This window comes from Colias eurytheme, chromosome 19 (assembly GCF_061535395.1).
Source record: "Colias eurytheme isolate Ceu_HAF_F1 chromosome 19, ilColEury1 Martin Lab GWU primary, whole genome shotgun sequence".
NCBI lineage: Eukaryota > Metazoa > Arthropoda > Insecta > Lepidoptera > Pieridae > Colias > Colias eurytheme.
Window position 1 is genome coordinate 622,393 of NC_142998.1, and position 18,012 is coordinate 640,404.

General features: G+C 33.3%; 1 protein-coding gene across 1 annotated transcript in view; it reads left to right on the forward strand.

Annotated features, from left to right (window-relative positions):
• The first annotated feature begins 3,956 nt into the window (after nt 1-3,956).
• Nucleotides 3,957-18,012, forward strand: part of LOC149899915 (alpha-galactosidase MYORG) — a 40,302-nt gene continuing 26,246 nt past the window's right edge. The window contains exons 1-2 of the mRNA XM_090113251.1: nt 3,957-4,496; nt 17,299-17,390. Coding sequence (XP_089969377.1) covers nt 3,957-4,496; nt 17,299-17,390 — 632 coding nt within the window. The remainder of the gene's footprint in view (nt 4,497-17,298; nt 17,391-18,012) is intronic.

Here is an 18,012-nt window from a genome sequence, read left to right on the forward strand (position 1 = left end):
TCTGATTTTGTGAAAATCATAAGAAGTACTCACTCAAAATGTTGTGTAAGAAATTGCGCTAAAAAGCTTTTTTTTTTATCGCTTAAGCAGGCACACGAGCTGGCGGGTCACCTGATGGAAAGTGATGCCCGCCGCCCATAAGCATTCGCGATGTTAGGGCCACCGCGAATGTGTTGCCGGCCTTTGAGGTACAAATAGGCCCTTTTCTTGAAGGTCTCCGTATCGAATCCGTTTGGGAACACTGAGGATGGCAAATCGTTCCACAAGGTTGTCGTTCTTGGTAGAAAGTGTCGAGAAAAGCGCACTGTGGTAGACCGCCATGCATCCAGATGGTGGGGGTGGAACTTTAATTTGTGGCGAGAAGTGCGATTGTGAAACTCAGCAGCTGGAATGAGTTCAAAAAGTTCCTCAGAACAGTCCCCGTTATAAAAGTTAAGCTGGTGAAATTCGTCTTGAGTTGATAAATGCTGTTTTAAAAGATGTGGAAGTCTGTGATTTTACATATAAATAAGTTTACTTTATTGTATTGAAACTTGCACCCAGATAGTTTACAAGTAGTTAATAGATGTAAGCGATAAATATTTTAGATAAAAAATAACTAATAGCATCCCAAAATACAGATAGAGCCGTGAGTAGAGCTATTTCGTAGCACAAGGGGTTTATTACAATCCAATACTTATACAAACCATTATTCCACATTGCTTACTTTGTAATTTCCATACAGATGAACTCACGAAGATATTTAAAGTAAATTCATTCAATAATGACGCTAAAGAGCCTCATTTTGCTAAATCATTTCACATTAATGACGTCACGCAAACAAGGAATAAATGATGTGGAATAGGCTGTCATTTGAAGAGTCATTGACAAGATGTTGCGTGGAGCCAAACCACAAGAGATTATCTCAATATGGCTAAATTGTATCGTGATTTATTATTGAATAGCCAAGCACTAGACTTCACTCGAATTTCATATTTGTAATGAAAATAAAGAAGTCTGTTTTTTAGTTTAAATAACTGTCTGAAACATTCGTAATTAGTTAAATTATTCTTAACTTAAAGTTTTCATTCAATCACACTATTATAATTTAAGTGGTCAGACATAAACTCTTAAAGTAGGTAGATGAATTACTGGCTCTATAGCTCTGATAATCATAAAATAAAAAAAGTTAATCTTTGCTACTATGTATTATAAAGCTGAAGAGTTTGTTTGTTTGTTTGAACGCGCTAATCTCAGGAACTATAATTGGTCCGATTTTAAAAATTCTTTCGGTGTTAGATAGCCCATTTATCGAGGAAGGCTATAGGTTACCTATCATCACGGTAAGATCAACAGGAGCGGTGCAATGCGAATGAACCCGCGGGGCACAGCTAGTTTATAATATAACTGGTAGAGTCATTATATTATTGAGTAATGAAGATTTTCACTTGTGAATTACATAATTCCGATTAGCAGTATATATTTAAAAACAATAGATTTAGATGTAAACGTATGTATTTAAGAGTATGATAAACTTTTTCCTTCAATTAGCTATCGGAAACTTCCTGTTATGTCCGTGATAATTAAAACCATACAAAGCTATGGTCAAAATAATAATGAGTAATTACCGCCATTATTAGTTCAGTTATTCGCCGAGAACTCGTAAAATAACATCTATGTGATGTGATGTGTTTTGAAAATTAAATAAGACTGGTTTTATAAGAAATAGTTATAAATAAACTGGATTTATTTTGGGAACATTTCTTCAATTCGCCGGCTATAGTAACTACATCGATAGAAAAGCTTCCTGTGAACTATTAAAAGTGATTAATATTAGAACAAAGAGAGAAGAAAATTCTTTATTCTATTAATATATTATCTAAGAATATATAACAATATAATATTATCATCGCACTGTTCTTTCACTTTCGACAATATTTCCCCGTCAGGAAAGTTAAGTAAATTATTACTTGAAACAAAAAAGTGATGACCTGATTATGTGTAGCTTATAATTTTCTGCTGAAGTCTATGAGAATATTTACATGAACATGGTCATATCGAACTTAATTGTATTGGTGCAATAAATGGTGACTTTAGTGAAAATGTCTGACAACGAGAATATGATTAATTTGCAACCACGAAGCAGATGTTTTTGTTGTTTTTATCACATGGATCTCATTTTATACGGATTGTTGACAATTATAATAATTACCACGTTTATTTACTTTATGTTTTTTATATAAATATCTACTCTACAATATTATAAGTTAATAATAGATAAGGTAAGATTTAGAATACGTTTTATTTTGTAAATATTGTTATGTAATTAAAGAGTTTGAGTTTTTTTTTAATGATAATAGATTTTCTCGTACTTAGTTATGTTTTAATTGTTAACTATCAAAAGTCACTTACTAATGCCACAGAATAATAACTAGTTGCTAGTAATTCTAATATAATTTATTTGTTTATTAGTTGTACAAATTAAAGCTCATGTAAACCTTTATAATAAAATTATGCACGATTATTAGATAAATAAAAAAAAATAGAGGAAAAAGTTTTTCTTTGACCAAAATTACGAACAAAATTTTCAGTAAACTTCGGGCACCAAATTATTTAAATTTTAAAACTAAATCCTTGATCTACAATGACGTTAGCCGTGCGAAGAGATTACATCGAGACGATAATCTGAAGACAAACACTACTGTATACCGCGGCCTTGTCCGTGTGTACTCAGTGTGTCGTTTGTCGCGAACGGTGAAAATACATTTTCGGACTGAAGTTTTTTGTTAAAGTGTAAAGTTTAAATTATATCTACGACAAAGGTACATATATATAATATTAAAGTGTCCCTAATTTTTATAAGAATGATTTTCTAGGCTGTGTGACGTTCTGATTTTTTTTTAAGCCTAGGGGCTAGGATCCCTTATTAGATACCTATTATTAGGAAACTGTGTATTTGAAAAACACCAGACTATCAATAATTAATTCATGATGCTGAATGCTATATTGTGTTTGTTTATATTTTCAATGGTCATTGTCACATGTGTTATATTTTTTAATTACCTATTTACAAAATATTATATTTATTTCAGTATGTTTATTAGTTGTGTTTGTGTACCAAGCAATTGCATAACTTTACTAAATTTAGTTCACAAGCCCGTATACGTAAAAAAGTTCAACGCGTAAATTGAATCGTAAAGAGCTTATAATAGGTAAGTTAAATCTCTACAATGCAGTTTTAAAAATATAAAATTTTGTTTTAGATATTAATATATATTTCAAAGCTGCTTTTAAATATAGTAATAATTAATATTATGTATATTTATAATCCATTAGGAGGCTGTTGAGTAGGTACCATAGGCTATTGCTTATATGTACCGCCGTAAAGCATCTCAACCTAATTGGAATTCTGACTATGTGGGTGAAGGCGCGGACGGCAAGCTAGTAATTGTTATACCTACATAACAGCCACATACACAATGTCCAAAAACTTAACTTCAACAGTATCCTAATATTGATTTATAATAAAATGTTAAATCATATTATGAAAGATCAAACATTCGAATTTGCTTAGAACAAATTGACTAAAATGGAAGTTACTTATACATTACTAATAACACCTAATAACATATACCATACTAGATAGAGTGAGACAGCAAATTTGGTATTTGTTAAAATAACAAAATGATGACATTTAAAATAATATTGGATTGTTAACCTTACGTCATGCTAGCTTTTAAGCAGTTTCGGTATTATCTTGCTGAGAAAAACATATTTAAAGAGGTCATTATCGGGGAATTAGTAAAAAAATTAAAACTCCGGTTTTGATATAAGCCTTTTAACTTATTAAATTATTAGATAAGCAAACAGGCATGTATTTATATAATAAACATTTATATCATTAGCCATAATTTTGATCAACAGCAGCTTAAATAGTATTTTTCTTTTTTCAGGTTACCATGAATTAATCGACCATCATGGCGAACCGCGAAAACGATATAGAACCGTATGAAGCAGTGGCAAAAGGTCTTAATTCACCTGAATTAAGATCGAGTTCTAAAATACCATTTGCTGATGAAGCTGTAGAATTAGAAAGTGTTAAAGCAGATGAGCCTTTACGACCAAAACGAGTTAGAGATGTCGAAAAAGGCAATCCAGATAGAGATGGTAAAATACATGCATCGGACCTTGGAGCAGTCCGTTCACCAAACAGCGATACAATAGTAGTAGATACGCCTGAAGGAACGCTGTATATAACTTTAGATCCAGATTCATCTAGATCTTCTAAAGTAACAAGTCCTACAAGTCCTACGAGCCCTAGTACTCTATCAACTGACCTATCTGAATCACCTAGTACTTCCAAAGCATTTGGTGCGAGAGAATCTGAAGATCTGATAACATCTGAAAGTGATGTGGAACATAGAAGACCTAATTTGCGAAGGAATTCCATATCGATGCCATCATTGGCTAATATGGAGCTACTGAGACAGGAGTATTTGAGCAACACGCAAGGAAACGTGAGTACTTTTATGATGTTATTCTAAGTTTATTATTTTCATCGCCGTTTGTATTTTGATGTACCGAGTACGTTCAATAGAACCATAATAAAAACACAAAAGATTGATATACTTTATATTTCCAATCACATTTGGAAATCAGCAGTGTTTAATCTTGTTTTTCAATTCAGCGTTTGAATTTCATCGATAGAAGGTATACAAAATATAATTCGTCTAATTAGACGAATTATATTTTGTATACCTTCTATTGCATTCTTTAAATAGACGAATTATATTTTGTATACCTTCTATTGCATTCCTTAAATGCAATTGCATTCTTTATTAAAATTTAGAGCAGGTAATATTTACTCACACTCATTTATCAGTATGACATAGTAGATAATAGTACTACAGTGTGTCTTAACGTTTTTATTACCCCCGCAAAGCCATTTAAGACCACTGCAGACACTGACCTCTTTTACTTTCTTTATCTCTGTCAATATTTAAATAATGACAGAATTTCTCGTCGATCCTTATTCCTTTATTAAGGTAAACAATAATACATCAAGATAAACACTTAATAGTTGTTTAAACAAGGCTATAATCATAAAGTCAGTGAGTGCTAAGCCCTTAAAGATAAATTTACCTACATTAATAAAATCTTTATATTTCGGCCCGTATAACATTTATCAACACTGATAACATTTGATAAATACGAAAAGAAATTCAATTCAGTACCACTTAGTAATCATTGGAGAACAGCAAAAACTTTAGTTCTCTTATCATTTGAAACATTAACATTTGTTCACTTATCTCACAATAAACATTAAAATTATGTGATCAAATATAGCAGTAAGGTGATCAGTGATTTGGTGTGGTTCTTTGGAATTTTTTGGGTAATTTATCAAGATAGTGACGGATACAATAGCAAAAAGGTGTTCTTGATAGGAGATAAAGTTATCGTAAATTAAATAGTTGCATATAAGTCAGGTGACGGTGCAAAAATGAGGGTAAGGAAGAAGCCAGATTTGAGGTTAAACATACCTTCCTACCCCCATGACTATGTTGAAATGCCGATGGAAACTAGGCGGCTGATACACGAGGCGAACCGAACTCCCAATGATATACAATTTATTGATGATGAACCGACGTCACCGAAAGTTCAATTTCGAGTTGGTAGTCCAGCACTTAATACTGACACACCTAGTAATATTGACTTTCGTTCATCAACACCAGAGGTGAAGTTAGAGAATCAAGATGAATCTAGTCATATTGAAGATACGAATTCAGAAAAAAACAGTCCCGTGGTGTATAGAAATTCAATGAGAAGGAATTCTGTATCCGCTCCCGTGCACTTGAAGGATTATGGGGAAATAATTACAGTTCGAAACGATACAGGAAATAATGTAAGTTCTTTATAGAGATTATTTTTCTGTAACTGAAATTTTTGTAGATACTATTTATGGCGATCACAGTATACATTTGTAAGAATTCCGCACATCCGACTATCCAGTGTCCGTAATTATTTTCTGTTTTCTACACTAATATTATAAAGAGGAAAACTTTGTTTGATTGTAATGAATAGGCTCATAAACTACTGGACCGATTTTAAAAATCCTTTCACCATTCGAAAGCTACGTTATCCACGAGTAATATAGGCTATATTATATCATCATACTACGACCAACAGGAGCGGAGTAATGCGGGTGAAACCGCGCGGCACGTATTTTATAAAACAAGAAACTAGTCTTATGACTGGTATAAGCCCGGAAATAAAGACGCAACTTAAAGATTTTATCACATGTTAACACTATCTTGATATTAAACAGTAGTAAGTAGTAATAACTGATAATAATACAATTGATAGTAAAGGAAACATGTAGAGAACACGAAATAACTGCATTATTATTTGTGACCTGTGTATACTATTAATTTATTTATAAATTCAATTAAAGTAATTTTCTTCATTTACTTTTCTTTTGAAGTAAACACATTTAATACTATTATCAGTATTATCATTTGTACGTATAAGGAAAATAAATAAAAAATGCCAAATTTTATATCGCTATCAGGCTTGACAGCGTACTATCAAAATTGTACGTAGGTAATTTTTAAATGTTCAATTGGTACCAATTTTGTATTATTTGGAACTAACTGACCTTGGTCAGAAGAAATATCCTTTATTGCTCAGTGAAGATGTACCTAATGGTTAAATAATTCATCGTCCACCGTCCAAATCGTCGTATTTTTAAGTTCAGAAAATAAATCGTATGATTTTAACATTTTTAATAGAAAGGCATTACATAGGTGCCAAAAGTACCTACTTGATATTAATGAACAATCATGAAACACAAAATCTAATATCTCAAAGCGGAAGGTATCTAATTGGTATTCTTAACTTAATTCTTGTTTAAAAGACGTATTATCAAGAGCAAATATCTTTGTTCATTGACCTTAATCCTATGATCAACATAGATAAGGAAAAATTGTTATCACAAATTTGCATATTTTCAGAATGATATTCTTAATTTTTGCATGTATATTGAGATATTATGCAGCGAAAGAAAATTCATTAGTTTATCATAGACTGATTTATAACAAAGAGGAAGCGTTGCTTCTAAAAGAGTAAGGTTTTTTCGAAATTATGCTCTCATCACCATGATCTCAAACAATATTAAGTAAAGCAAAGTAACCAAATTACGAATATATCTTTAGCGCTTGATGTTTTAATTTGATATTGAATACCTGCTGCCCAAACTCTAAAGTAACGAAATTGTACCAATAGCGGAAATAATTATATCTCTGTAGATATACCGAAACCTCCAAACTTGTACATTTACAAGTAGCTCTGCAGCAAGGTGAGCTGACACTGAACCAGAGAGTAGGTATTAACCAAATTGCTAGACGTCCGGCGACGGGGCGCTCAATCTGTGGTTGATTTGTCTTATATATTTATTATTTATTGGGAGTAATAGTTTTATTTTTATATTTTCTAGATGTTTTAGTAAGTAGTATGTAGGATGGAGCAGGATGTGATACACAAAATTGTCCTGCACGATAAATGTTAGGTTGGAAATGCTTCCCAGATTTTTTTTTAATCATGATGAATGTATGTTAATGTAAAGAAAGAAAGGATAAAACAATATTTTTTAAATGTAACATATAATATATAACATATATTTTAGCTACGTAAATATTTAGATCTTACAAGTGAGTAGTGACCAGATACATATAAATCTAGTTCTAATCGATTGCCAACTTAATTTAGCACTTTGCAAAACATACATGTAAAAACGAGAATATCAACAGTTTACAATTAGCTTTAATACTGCGGTTTAAAACAGGATAATCCTATCCTTTCAATAGATAAGCCAACACAATATGACACTATAAAATAAATCCCTTGATTACAACAAGGCCACGGTTTTGCTCCCCAGACTTCTACACAATTACTCCTGCCCGTGATCTTATCCATGCGTTCATATTTAAATCTCTTTATATAACACAAACGTACATTTACATATTCTGTATTAAATCAATAATAACCCACTAAACTTTATTTTTTTAAACTGCCCATTGAAGTTAAAAATACGTATTGTTGTTCTACCAAATTTCCAAATTTAAGTAACAAATTCGGGTGAAAAATGAAGATGGAAAACTCAAAAACGTCTCGATCTAATGCGTTTGCGCATACGTTCAAGTATAGATCCCCGTTGTGGATCGAATCAGATTCCGATGTTAGCAAAAGCAGTGGAAATATTAGCAATAGTGATAGTGTACGAAGTTCCGATAGTTCCGGCAGCATCAATAATTATCTGGATTCTAAGGTTAGTTGTTTGTTAAGTTTTTAGTATAAAATATTATCTACATATTGAGCTAATTATTTTACGATTAAAAGGGGGGCTCTATCTAGGAAGTAATAGTACCTAAAAGATAGATACTAAAAGAAAATGTGGAATCTAAGAATCGCTAAGTAGGTATATAATATAGTTGTTGTTGAATAGTTATTTGATGTCAGTACTTCTTCAAATGTAGGTTATTTTCTACCTATTATATTTTGTTGTATTGTTTGTAAGCAAAATGGTATACTGATACCATTTTGCTTCTCGTGATTTGACCTTTAATTTTGTTTGTTAAAATAAAGCTCCGTGGTATTTACTCGCGAGGTAAATATTCGGATAATAAGCCTAGGTATGAACTAATCCAGACTATAATCTATCTTCTGTACAAATTTCATTGCATCGAAAAAGTCTCAAACATACATGCACGCTATTAGTTGAATTATGAATAGGATAGGATTAAGGATTGCATGTTGTTATATTATTTTAACATTAAAATAGTTAATATTTAGCTTCCGCTAAAACTTAAGATTTTATCAGTAAATTACTCAGGTATTGTGTTTTATGATTATGTAAGATTTGTAATTATATAAATGTGGAAGTCATGAGGATTGCTATTGTATTCCGACTCTATATTATTTTAATCTTAGGTATGTACCTAGTAGGTATTAAACATACCTATTTATTACCCAAAAATGTTTTTTTGGTCCTTCGAATAGTTTTATGTCACTAGCGCTATCTAGCGAAATTTAGTTAAGATCATTGAAAAATAGTTGGTTCCTATATAGGTCACTAGATGGCACTAGTATGGCCTTTCTATGTATAAAATTGAATGATCTACAAAATATATATTAGGTATTATTAATTATTCGTAGGCCGGTAGCGTACATAATGTTTTTTTTTGCCTATTAATTTAAAAGAAATTATGAACCAAGGTATGTAACAGATATAAGGCGCGACAGCATTTTCGTTCAAATTTCACAATTATTATGGACGATTTTTTTATGTAAAGATTAGTACATAATTATCACATGAGCAAAAAGGATTTGTAGTTTTTACATAAATATATACAGGGTGTCCCACTATTGGTATACTAAGCGCGAAGGAACTTGTAGTTTTGCATACACTGATCACGTAAAAAATACTTTTAAAAAAAATTACGTCCAAAATTTTTTGCTAAATTTTTCCTGAAAATCCATGTTTTCTTCTCTAGCTTCGCGCAGCCGGCATATACCGCTTCTCTAATATGAGCATTTTATCTATGAAAACATAATCTTAAACGATAGCTCACGTGCGGTGGCAAAGTTGGGCGGCTCGCTTGCTATGGGTGTACACATAGAGTTTTAAGAATTCATCTATTTGAAAAAAAAAAATGCGTCTGGAATTTTTTAATTATTTTTTACGTACTCAGCGTATGCAAAACTATAACCTTCTTTGAGCTTAGTATACCAACAGTGGGACACCCTGTATAAAGTCATATTCATATAGTTTAAGATTCAGAAGACGGAAATAAACCTTCAATTAACACGTTCACTGCGGCACCTAAAATGCCAAACTTACCGTTGTTGCGGCATGTCTTCCATACTTCACATCGGCAAGTTCACCACTGTGCGTCATGAGCCATTTTTATCACATCGCACCTTCTGACTTTGAAGGTTAATAATTTCATGAAATTTCAAGATATTTCAAAAAAATTTTTTTCAGATAATAGTATATATAGTCTAGTATATACCGCATGAATAACTTTTAGTTTGACCGAATAGTTTAAAAGATATGAGGGAAAATGTAAACCCCTGATTTTGTGAAAAATTATTTGCCATCCCGCACTGCGTTGATACGGCATGTTTACAGTAATAGCGCGATGGGAAACACTGTAAAATAAAACATCGATATCGATATAAATCAATTTTGTATATTTCAGTCTGTTTGTTAACAGATAACGAGATCGTCGATACAAAAAAAAACACATATAAAACAAGGTACTTGATAGAGTACTATCAGGAAATTGTTCAGTAACTTTTGTTTTAATTTGTTCAGTAACATTTGTTTTAATGTTTTATATTATTTTCACAACAGTCATCACATTTTTGCATTTATGCTACGAAATAAAAGAAAGTAAAAAAACTAAAGCCTTTAAGGTATCATTGTCATTTAAAAAAACTCAAAAGAAAAGTGATTCGGTCCTGGTGCATCACTATGCGAGACTGACACGCGGCGCGCTCGCAGTACAGTGCGGCATGAGGTGCTTGTCCATGGCAAAATATTTGACATGCCGCACACAAAAGAAACGGTTTCTTTTCTATGCGTTGGTCCAATATTTTGCCATACGATTTTTAAACGAAATTGAGTCCTACTTCAAACTGTGATCACAAAAATATATTTGTCTCTTTTCTAGTCATTGATTAACATATAAAAAACCTCGCCGCACCACGGTGAAAACTGCGATTTTGGGCGCCGCACTGTGGTGTAGTCGCTGATGGCCCGATACTGGACATACCGCAGTGAACGTGTTAAATTGTTTCTAATATCATTTAATTATCAAGTTTCAATATTGATTCTTCCCTATAGAAGCGACATTCCGAATTAATTGTCTCTGCAGGGTAAATATAATTACCATTCTTTTCCTACTTTTAAACGCTTTTAATTTTATAAAACTTGTTAAATTTGTTCAGCTTTATCGCTATTCTATATTCATTCATCATCTATATGAATGATCAAAATCGATTCACCCAGTTGAAAGTTCAGAAGAAACCCAAAAAATACAGTCGACGTGACCTCTTTTTTTGAAGTGGGTTGATAAATAAATTACACTAGACACACGACAGACACTAATAGCTGTTCTCATAATTAATTAATGGGTTAATTTGCACCTAGATGCAATTGCAGTTATCAAGATGCCTTCGGTCAGGTATCACAGGAACTGGGAGAGTATACCGCTGACTAAGGTATTTTTGGTTGGTGCAAAAATAAGTGTTATGTCAATGTGGTTAGGGTATTTTATTGATTGGTTAGTTTATTAATAATAAAAAGAATATGGTATTTAAATGTTTAGTATTGGGTGTGAAATTTTAATTAGGGTTACTATAATTTGCCTGATTATGTATTGAAAATTACATTATAAAAAATAAATAAAATAAAATAAATATTTATTTCACCTTTAGATTATACAAAATTGAATATGAGGCTCTGGTTCTCTTGCTAGGCATAGCCTGTGTTAAGAGAGCCAGTCCCTTCCCTTAATACATCTTGCAGTTGAATTCGGGATTTTAATTTTTAGAGAAATATGAAATACCTAGATTTGTTTTGTTAGTGGAAGCTTTTACCACAGACCATCTTACTTTAATTACGCAATAGCCACTTGTATAAATATATGTTACCACAAGAAGTATTTCATTATGATCTCTGTAAGACTAGTACGTTCAACAAAATCATATTTCTTACAGAACATAGGCACATCCTATAACTTATAGGTACCTACCTACCTATCGTTAATATTTTAAACGTAAAAAGGAAAACCACTATTCGCAGAAAAAAAAAAATAAACATGCACACATAGCAGACCTAATTTTATCATTAAAGTAATAGAACATTTTTATATATATTAAAGTCAAACTCAAAATATAATATGGACTGTGTAAAATACATAGGTATTAACTTTCTGAAGCCCCTTTATAGCCTTTTACATAAATGTAGTTTACGTTACATACGAAGTAGCTACGAAAAGTTTTTGTTAGTTTCTTATTAAGAGACAAACATACAGTTAACGCCGTCGCGCCTTACGGTCCACACGTCGCGTACAGTCTTTTTTTTTTTTTTTTTTTTTCACGTAACTTACTTTTTACTCGCAAGTTTATAATTATCCCACATAGTCTCAGTTATCACTCATCACAACCGTGAAAGTGCTACAACAATCCTCAAAATCAGTGCAGTATAACTAAAGTAATATCAGATAAGTGCAATTAAACGTTATTATTTAAACGCGTTGCTAAGCCGATCACTCGCTGAGTCGCTCCGCTTATGACTCACCGCTCCGCTTGTGCGCATGACCTCACCGCGTGACTGTGCTTACACACTGTGCGGCATACTGACTGTACTATACGTGCAAAACAAATTAATAAGTGATTTTTATAAAATAACTAGACTATATAATAACCGATTAATAAATTAACCATCCATTTATACGTGATCAAATAGTGTATAATTAATAAAACTGAATAATGTCTTCTCAAAAAAACTGCTCAGCCTGCCTCCTCGCAATCAGAGATAAAAACTATTTAACCTGCGCCTCAGAGAATTGTGATAAATTATTTCATCTCCTCTGCGTCAGCCCAACGGCTTTGACAACAGAACAAAAGACGCGTTTTATATGTCCTAATTGTCAAGCTACATTTAAAAAAGGCGGGGATAACTCAACAACTCCGGTGCGCACTTCTGCAGTGGAGGACAATATAACCAAACGTAAGAAAATCAGCAAATTTAGTAGCCCGCAGTCTGGTTCTATGGCTGCCGTTCAACCAGCTGGGTCTCATGACATGCAAACTCTTGCCGAAGAAATGAGACTGCTCCGTCAGTCCATGTCTAGTTTTAAAGTTGACTTGGAAAGGGTTGTTACAACACTGAACAATTACCAGGCCCAACTAGAAGGAATTTCTGCAAAAATTGAGAGCCAAGACGTGAAAATTAAACTTATTGAAGAAAAGTATCGTGAAAACGAAGATCTCCAAATAACTATATCCCAACTAAAACAACAACTCGATAATAAATCACAATCCATGCTTACAAAATCTATAGAAGTGATTGGAATTGAAGAAATGCCTAACGAAAATCCCGTGCATATTGCTCTTACCTTAGCTAATAAAATTGGTCTAAACATGTCAGAGGCGGACCTTGACAATGTTTCTAGATCCGGAACACGCAGACGGCTAGAGAAGACCGATAGTAATATCCAGGATCTTACTGCTCCTCGACCGCTTACGATCCACTTTACAAGAAAATTAAAGCGTGACGAGTTTTTAAAATCCGGTAAATCAAGGAGAAATCTCGTGAGCAAGGATATAATTGGTCAAGGCCAAGAAAGAAGGGTATACATTAACGAAAGGCTCACAAGGGATAGAAGACTGTTGTTTCGTGAAGCGCGTAAATCAGCCATTACCCACTCATTCAAATATTGCTGGATCAAAAACGGAACTATTTATTTTCGTAAATATACTGGGAGCCCTGCAATTCCAATTCAATCCTATGATGACCTCCATCGGATCTGCCCTCCCAAGTCAGACTAAAAATATAAATTTGAATAATAAGATAATTAAAAGTAAAAATTTATTATTTACAGTTTTACTAGATCTAAATTTTTATTGTTTTTTATTGTATAGATACTTTTGTCTCAATTTTTATAATGCCGATGAAGATATAAATCGGAGCTTGTTTACTGTACTAATCTTTTGTTGGTTGATTATTGAATCTGTTCTAAGCTTAAAATTTTACACTTTATTTACACTTCCTTGGTTATGTGAATATGCTATATTTGTTGTTGTTATTTGTACACTGTTGCTTGTCAAGCCCTGTATTAGTTTTAATTGTTTCGTGGTGTTTATGGGTTTTAAATGGTTATTGGTCTTGAATCTGTCTCTGTTTGCATCACACTTTGGAACTATCTCATTCTTAGTAATTTATTGTCTCTCTATGGTTTGCTGGAACTTTATTCTCTTTTCAAATTCATCTAACTATAAAAAACATAATAATGATTGACTTACGAGTTATACAGGACATAGATAGTTCCAATAATAAAATATGTCAAATTAAAGATTCACCAGAATTCTGCACAGATATTCTTTCTCATTCTGACCTCAATGTTATTGCAACCAACATAAGAAGTCTTAATAAGAATTTTGACAGCTTTTTAATAACTATGGCTCGTACCAAAATTGAATTTGACGTTATAATTCTAACCGAGTGCTGGCTGACTCCTCATTCTATCATCAACCAAATGTATAACTACAACTCGTTCCACACGTCAAAGCATAGTAATAGAGCTAGCGGAATAGTGATCTACGTAAAAAATAATTTAACAGCAATAGCAAAGGAACTCGAAATTACCGATTGTGTAAACCTATACATTGAAATAGCTGATTTCTTTTCAATCCTTGCGGTTTACAGATCACCCTCTTTAAATCCAAACCTTTTCCTTCAATCTTTATCTCAAACCTTACGTTATCAAAAAAACTTTCCTTGTCACATCTTCACCGGAGACATAAATATAGATATACTCCCCACATCACAAACACAAGATACTTCTTCCGAATATCTTTGTATCATGGCTGAACTAGGTTATGAAAGTGATATCAACGTCCCTACTCACAATAAAACATGTCTCGACCATATATTCACTAAAACTCAACTCGATAAAATTCCAATAGTTTGTAAATCAGATGTTACCGACCACGATCTTGTTATGCTGGGGATTAGTAACAGTAAACATAAAATCTCGAACTCGAAACGCATTCATAAAAAAATAAATATAGACGCCGTGAAGCAGGATCTTCTTCTGGTAGATTGGAGTCAGGTCCTTAATTGCAATTCAGCATCAGTTGCAGCCGAAACTTTCATGACGAATATTACCGACATCATAGGAAAACACTCTAGTATGAACATAATCAGCCGTTCTAAAAACACTCTAAAGCCTTGGATGACTCCAGGTTTAATCCGATGTGGTAGGCACAAAGACAAATTACATTCCGAATTGCGAAAGGACCCTGAAAACCCGATAAAAAAGCGAATTTTCTCACGCTACAGAAACTTTTACATCTCTCTCTTGCGACGTCTCAAAGATGAATTCGACAGCAAAACACTTTCTGAAAATAAAAATAACCCCCGACCTTACTGGGAAGCCATAAAACGCATAGCACATTTAAATAGCTCAAAAACTTGTTCCTCTGGCCTTTTAAATATCAAGACCGATCCTCTTGAATCGGTAAACATTTGCAACAATTATTTCTCAAATATCGGTCAAAATCTTGCTACGTCAAAGTTAAATCAATTGAATACCACAGAGGAATCTCTTGCTTCAAACTTCATTCCATCGAATTCTCCGGTTGACTCGTTCTTTTTGAATCCTACGGACGAAAAAGAAGTCCTGGACATCATTAATGGTCTTTGTAGAAATAGCGCACCAGGATACGACAATATAAATAATGATTTTATACAAAAGATAGCGAGCTGCATATTGTTTCCCTTGACATCAATCATTAATCTCAGCATGTCATCAGGTGTTTTCCCGGAGGTATGGAAATCTTCAATTATTACCCCGATACATAAATCTGGTCCCGCTTCTGAACCCAGTAATTTTAGACCAATCTCTCTACTTCCCAGTTTTTCCAAAATTTTGGAAAGATGCGTAAACAAAAGATTGGTCTCTTTTCTGGAATCACATAACCTCCTAGCTGGGCATCAGTATGGCTTCCGGAAAGGAAAGTCTACTGAAAATGCCGTCTCTGAGTTAGTGAACACAATAAGCTCTTCCCTAGACAGCGGGCAGGTATGTGTCGGAGTATTTCTTGATCTGAGTAAGGCCTTCGACACCGTCTCAGTTCCAATCTTGATTAGGAAATTAGAAGGTGTCGGTATAAGAGGATGTGCACTGGATTGGTTCAGAAGCTACCTTCAGGGAAGAACGCAGCGTGTGAGAATTAACTCGTACGTTAGTTCGCCAGATCGCGTCACGTTTGGTGTTCCCCAAGGAAGCATTCTCGGACCGATCCTCTTTCTAATATATTTAAACGATCTCATTTCTCTCCCTCCTACCGATGCAAATATTATATGTTATGCAGATGATACTGCGATTTTATTTCATGGCCCGAGCTGGGCTGAAGTTTTTCATAAAAGCCAAAAAGGTATGTCCCAAATTATGTTGTGGCTTAATAATAATCTCCTCTCCCTCAATGCTACCAAGACGAAATTTCTATGCTTTCATAAAACCAGGGCAACAGCTCCTAAATCTCTCCCAAAGTTTTTCATTCACATGTGCGGTAAATCTACTCACCATGATAGCATTGGCAGCAGCTGTAATTGTGATCAAATTACCAGGTCAGATTCTATAAAATACCTTGGTGTTATACTGGACGAAAAACTCACCTTTAATGAGCATATTAACGCTATGTCAACTCGAACAAGACGCCTGATATATGTAATGAAAAATCTCAGAACCAAAGTTGATAAGCACCAACTTATGACCATATATAAGGTATTATGCCAATCATTAATAACCTACTGCATTTCTGTATGGGGAGCTGCCTCAGCCTCGGTTATTATCAAACTAGAGAGAGCTCACCGTTCCATTTTAAAAGTGATGCTGCGAAAGCCCCCATTCTATCCTACAGTGTCTCTCTACAGGGATGCTAATGTCTTAAATGTTAGAGGACTTTATATTTTACATGCAATCACCTCAATGCACAAAAAACTCTTAAAATCTAATTTTTACACAAATAACTCGAAACGGCTATTAAGAGCTCCAACCCCATTGACCAAATGTTTCTTTTCCAAACGTTTTCAAAATTTTATGTTCCCATTCTTGTATAACAAATTCAGTAAACTTGTTAACTTCCGGCAATACACATTACTCAATATTAAATCTAAATTGATAAGCATTCTAGTGTCCAAAGACTATAAGCAGACAGAACAGATCCTAAGAATACTTTAACTGTACAATTGTATAAATAAGCATATAACTTTTATTATTATTACTATGTATTACTTTAAGTGCCCATACCGTACTGATGTTCAAAGTTGCATTGTACTATACGTGTTGGACCCTATGTGAACCTCCATTTTTATTGTATAATCGTTTCATGGCCCCGCGAGACAGGCTTTGCCTAGTGCGGGGTCCGCTGTCATAATCTGTATATACTTTAATAACCTTCTTTTGGCAAATAAATATAATTTTATTTTTATTTTTTATATATTGACATTATATTACATACTTATTGCAGATTCCAGAGCACCACCAGAGCACAGCATCCGGTTTCAGTGATGGAGACAATACAGCTGATGATAACGCGCTCTCTGAAGATGATAGGTCCAAGTAAGTACTAATTATTTATGCTTAAGTACTCTGAAAAATTACAAATTGAAACTTTACCTAGGCTATAATATAATGTAAAACAAACGGCTATATTATATAGTGTGTCCGATTAACTGTATGTTTGAGTTTTCCTTATCCAGAACATTTCATTATTTTTTTTTTCATTTCATAATTTCAAATGTAAACAAAAGAAAGTCCATAGAGCCCTCAACTCAAGCGCATAAAAGTTAAACAACGCGTAAGGTCAGTTCAGTAGGGATGGGCTTGATACAACTTAATAAGGAAGTGCATCCGACCATTGACCCGTTGCAAAACGTACGCCCTTTTACCAATTTAATGTAGACAAAATGATCAGTTGAACTACTACTCAAACTCAAACTCTGAATATTGATTGAAATGTGCTTCTTCGTTTTTAAATCTTTAAAATACATATATAATTAAATGTTTACTGGTCCATAAACTACATGGGGATTAAGTCCCCGTACAAACTCCTTTAGGGACCAATGCTAATTTATTTCTAAGTATTTTTTTTTGGCGTGATAAAAGCGTCTCTAAAGTCTAGTGACTTGTTTAATAAATCAAAGTTTGAGTTACAATAATAGCAACTCGACATCATTTAGAT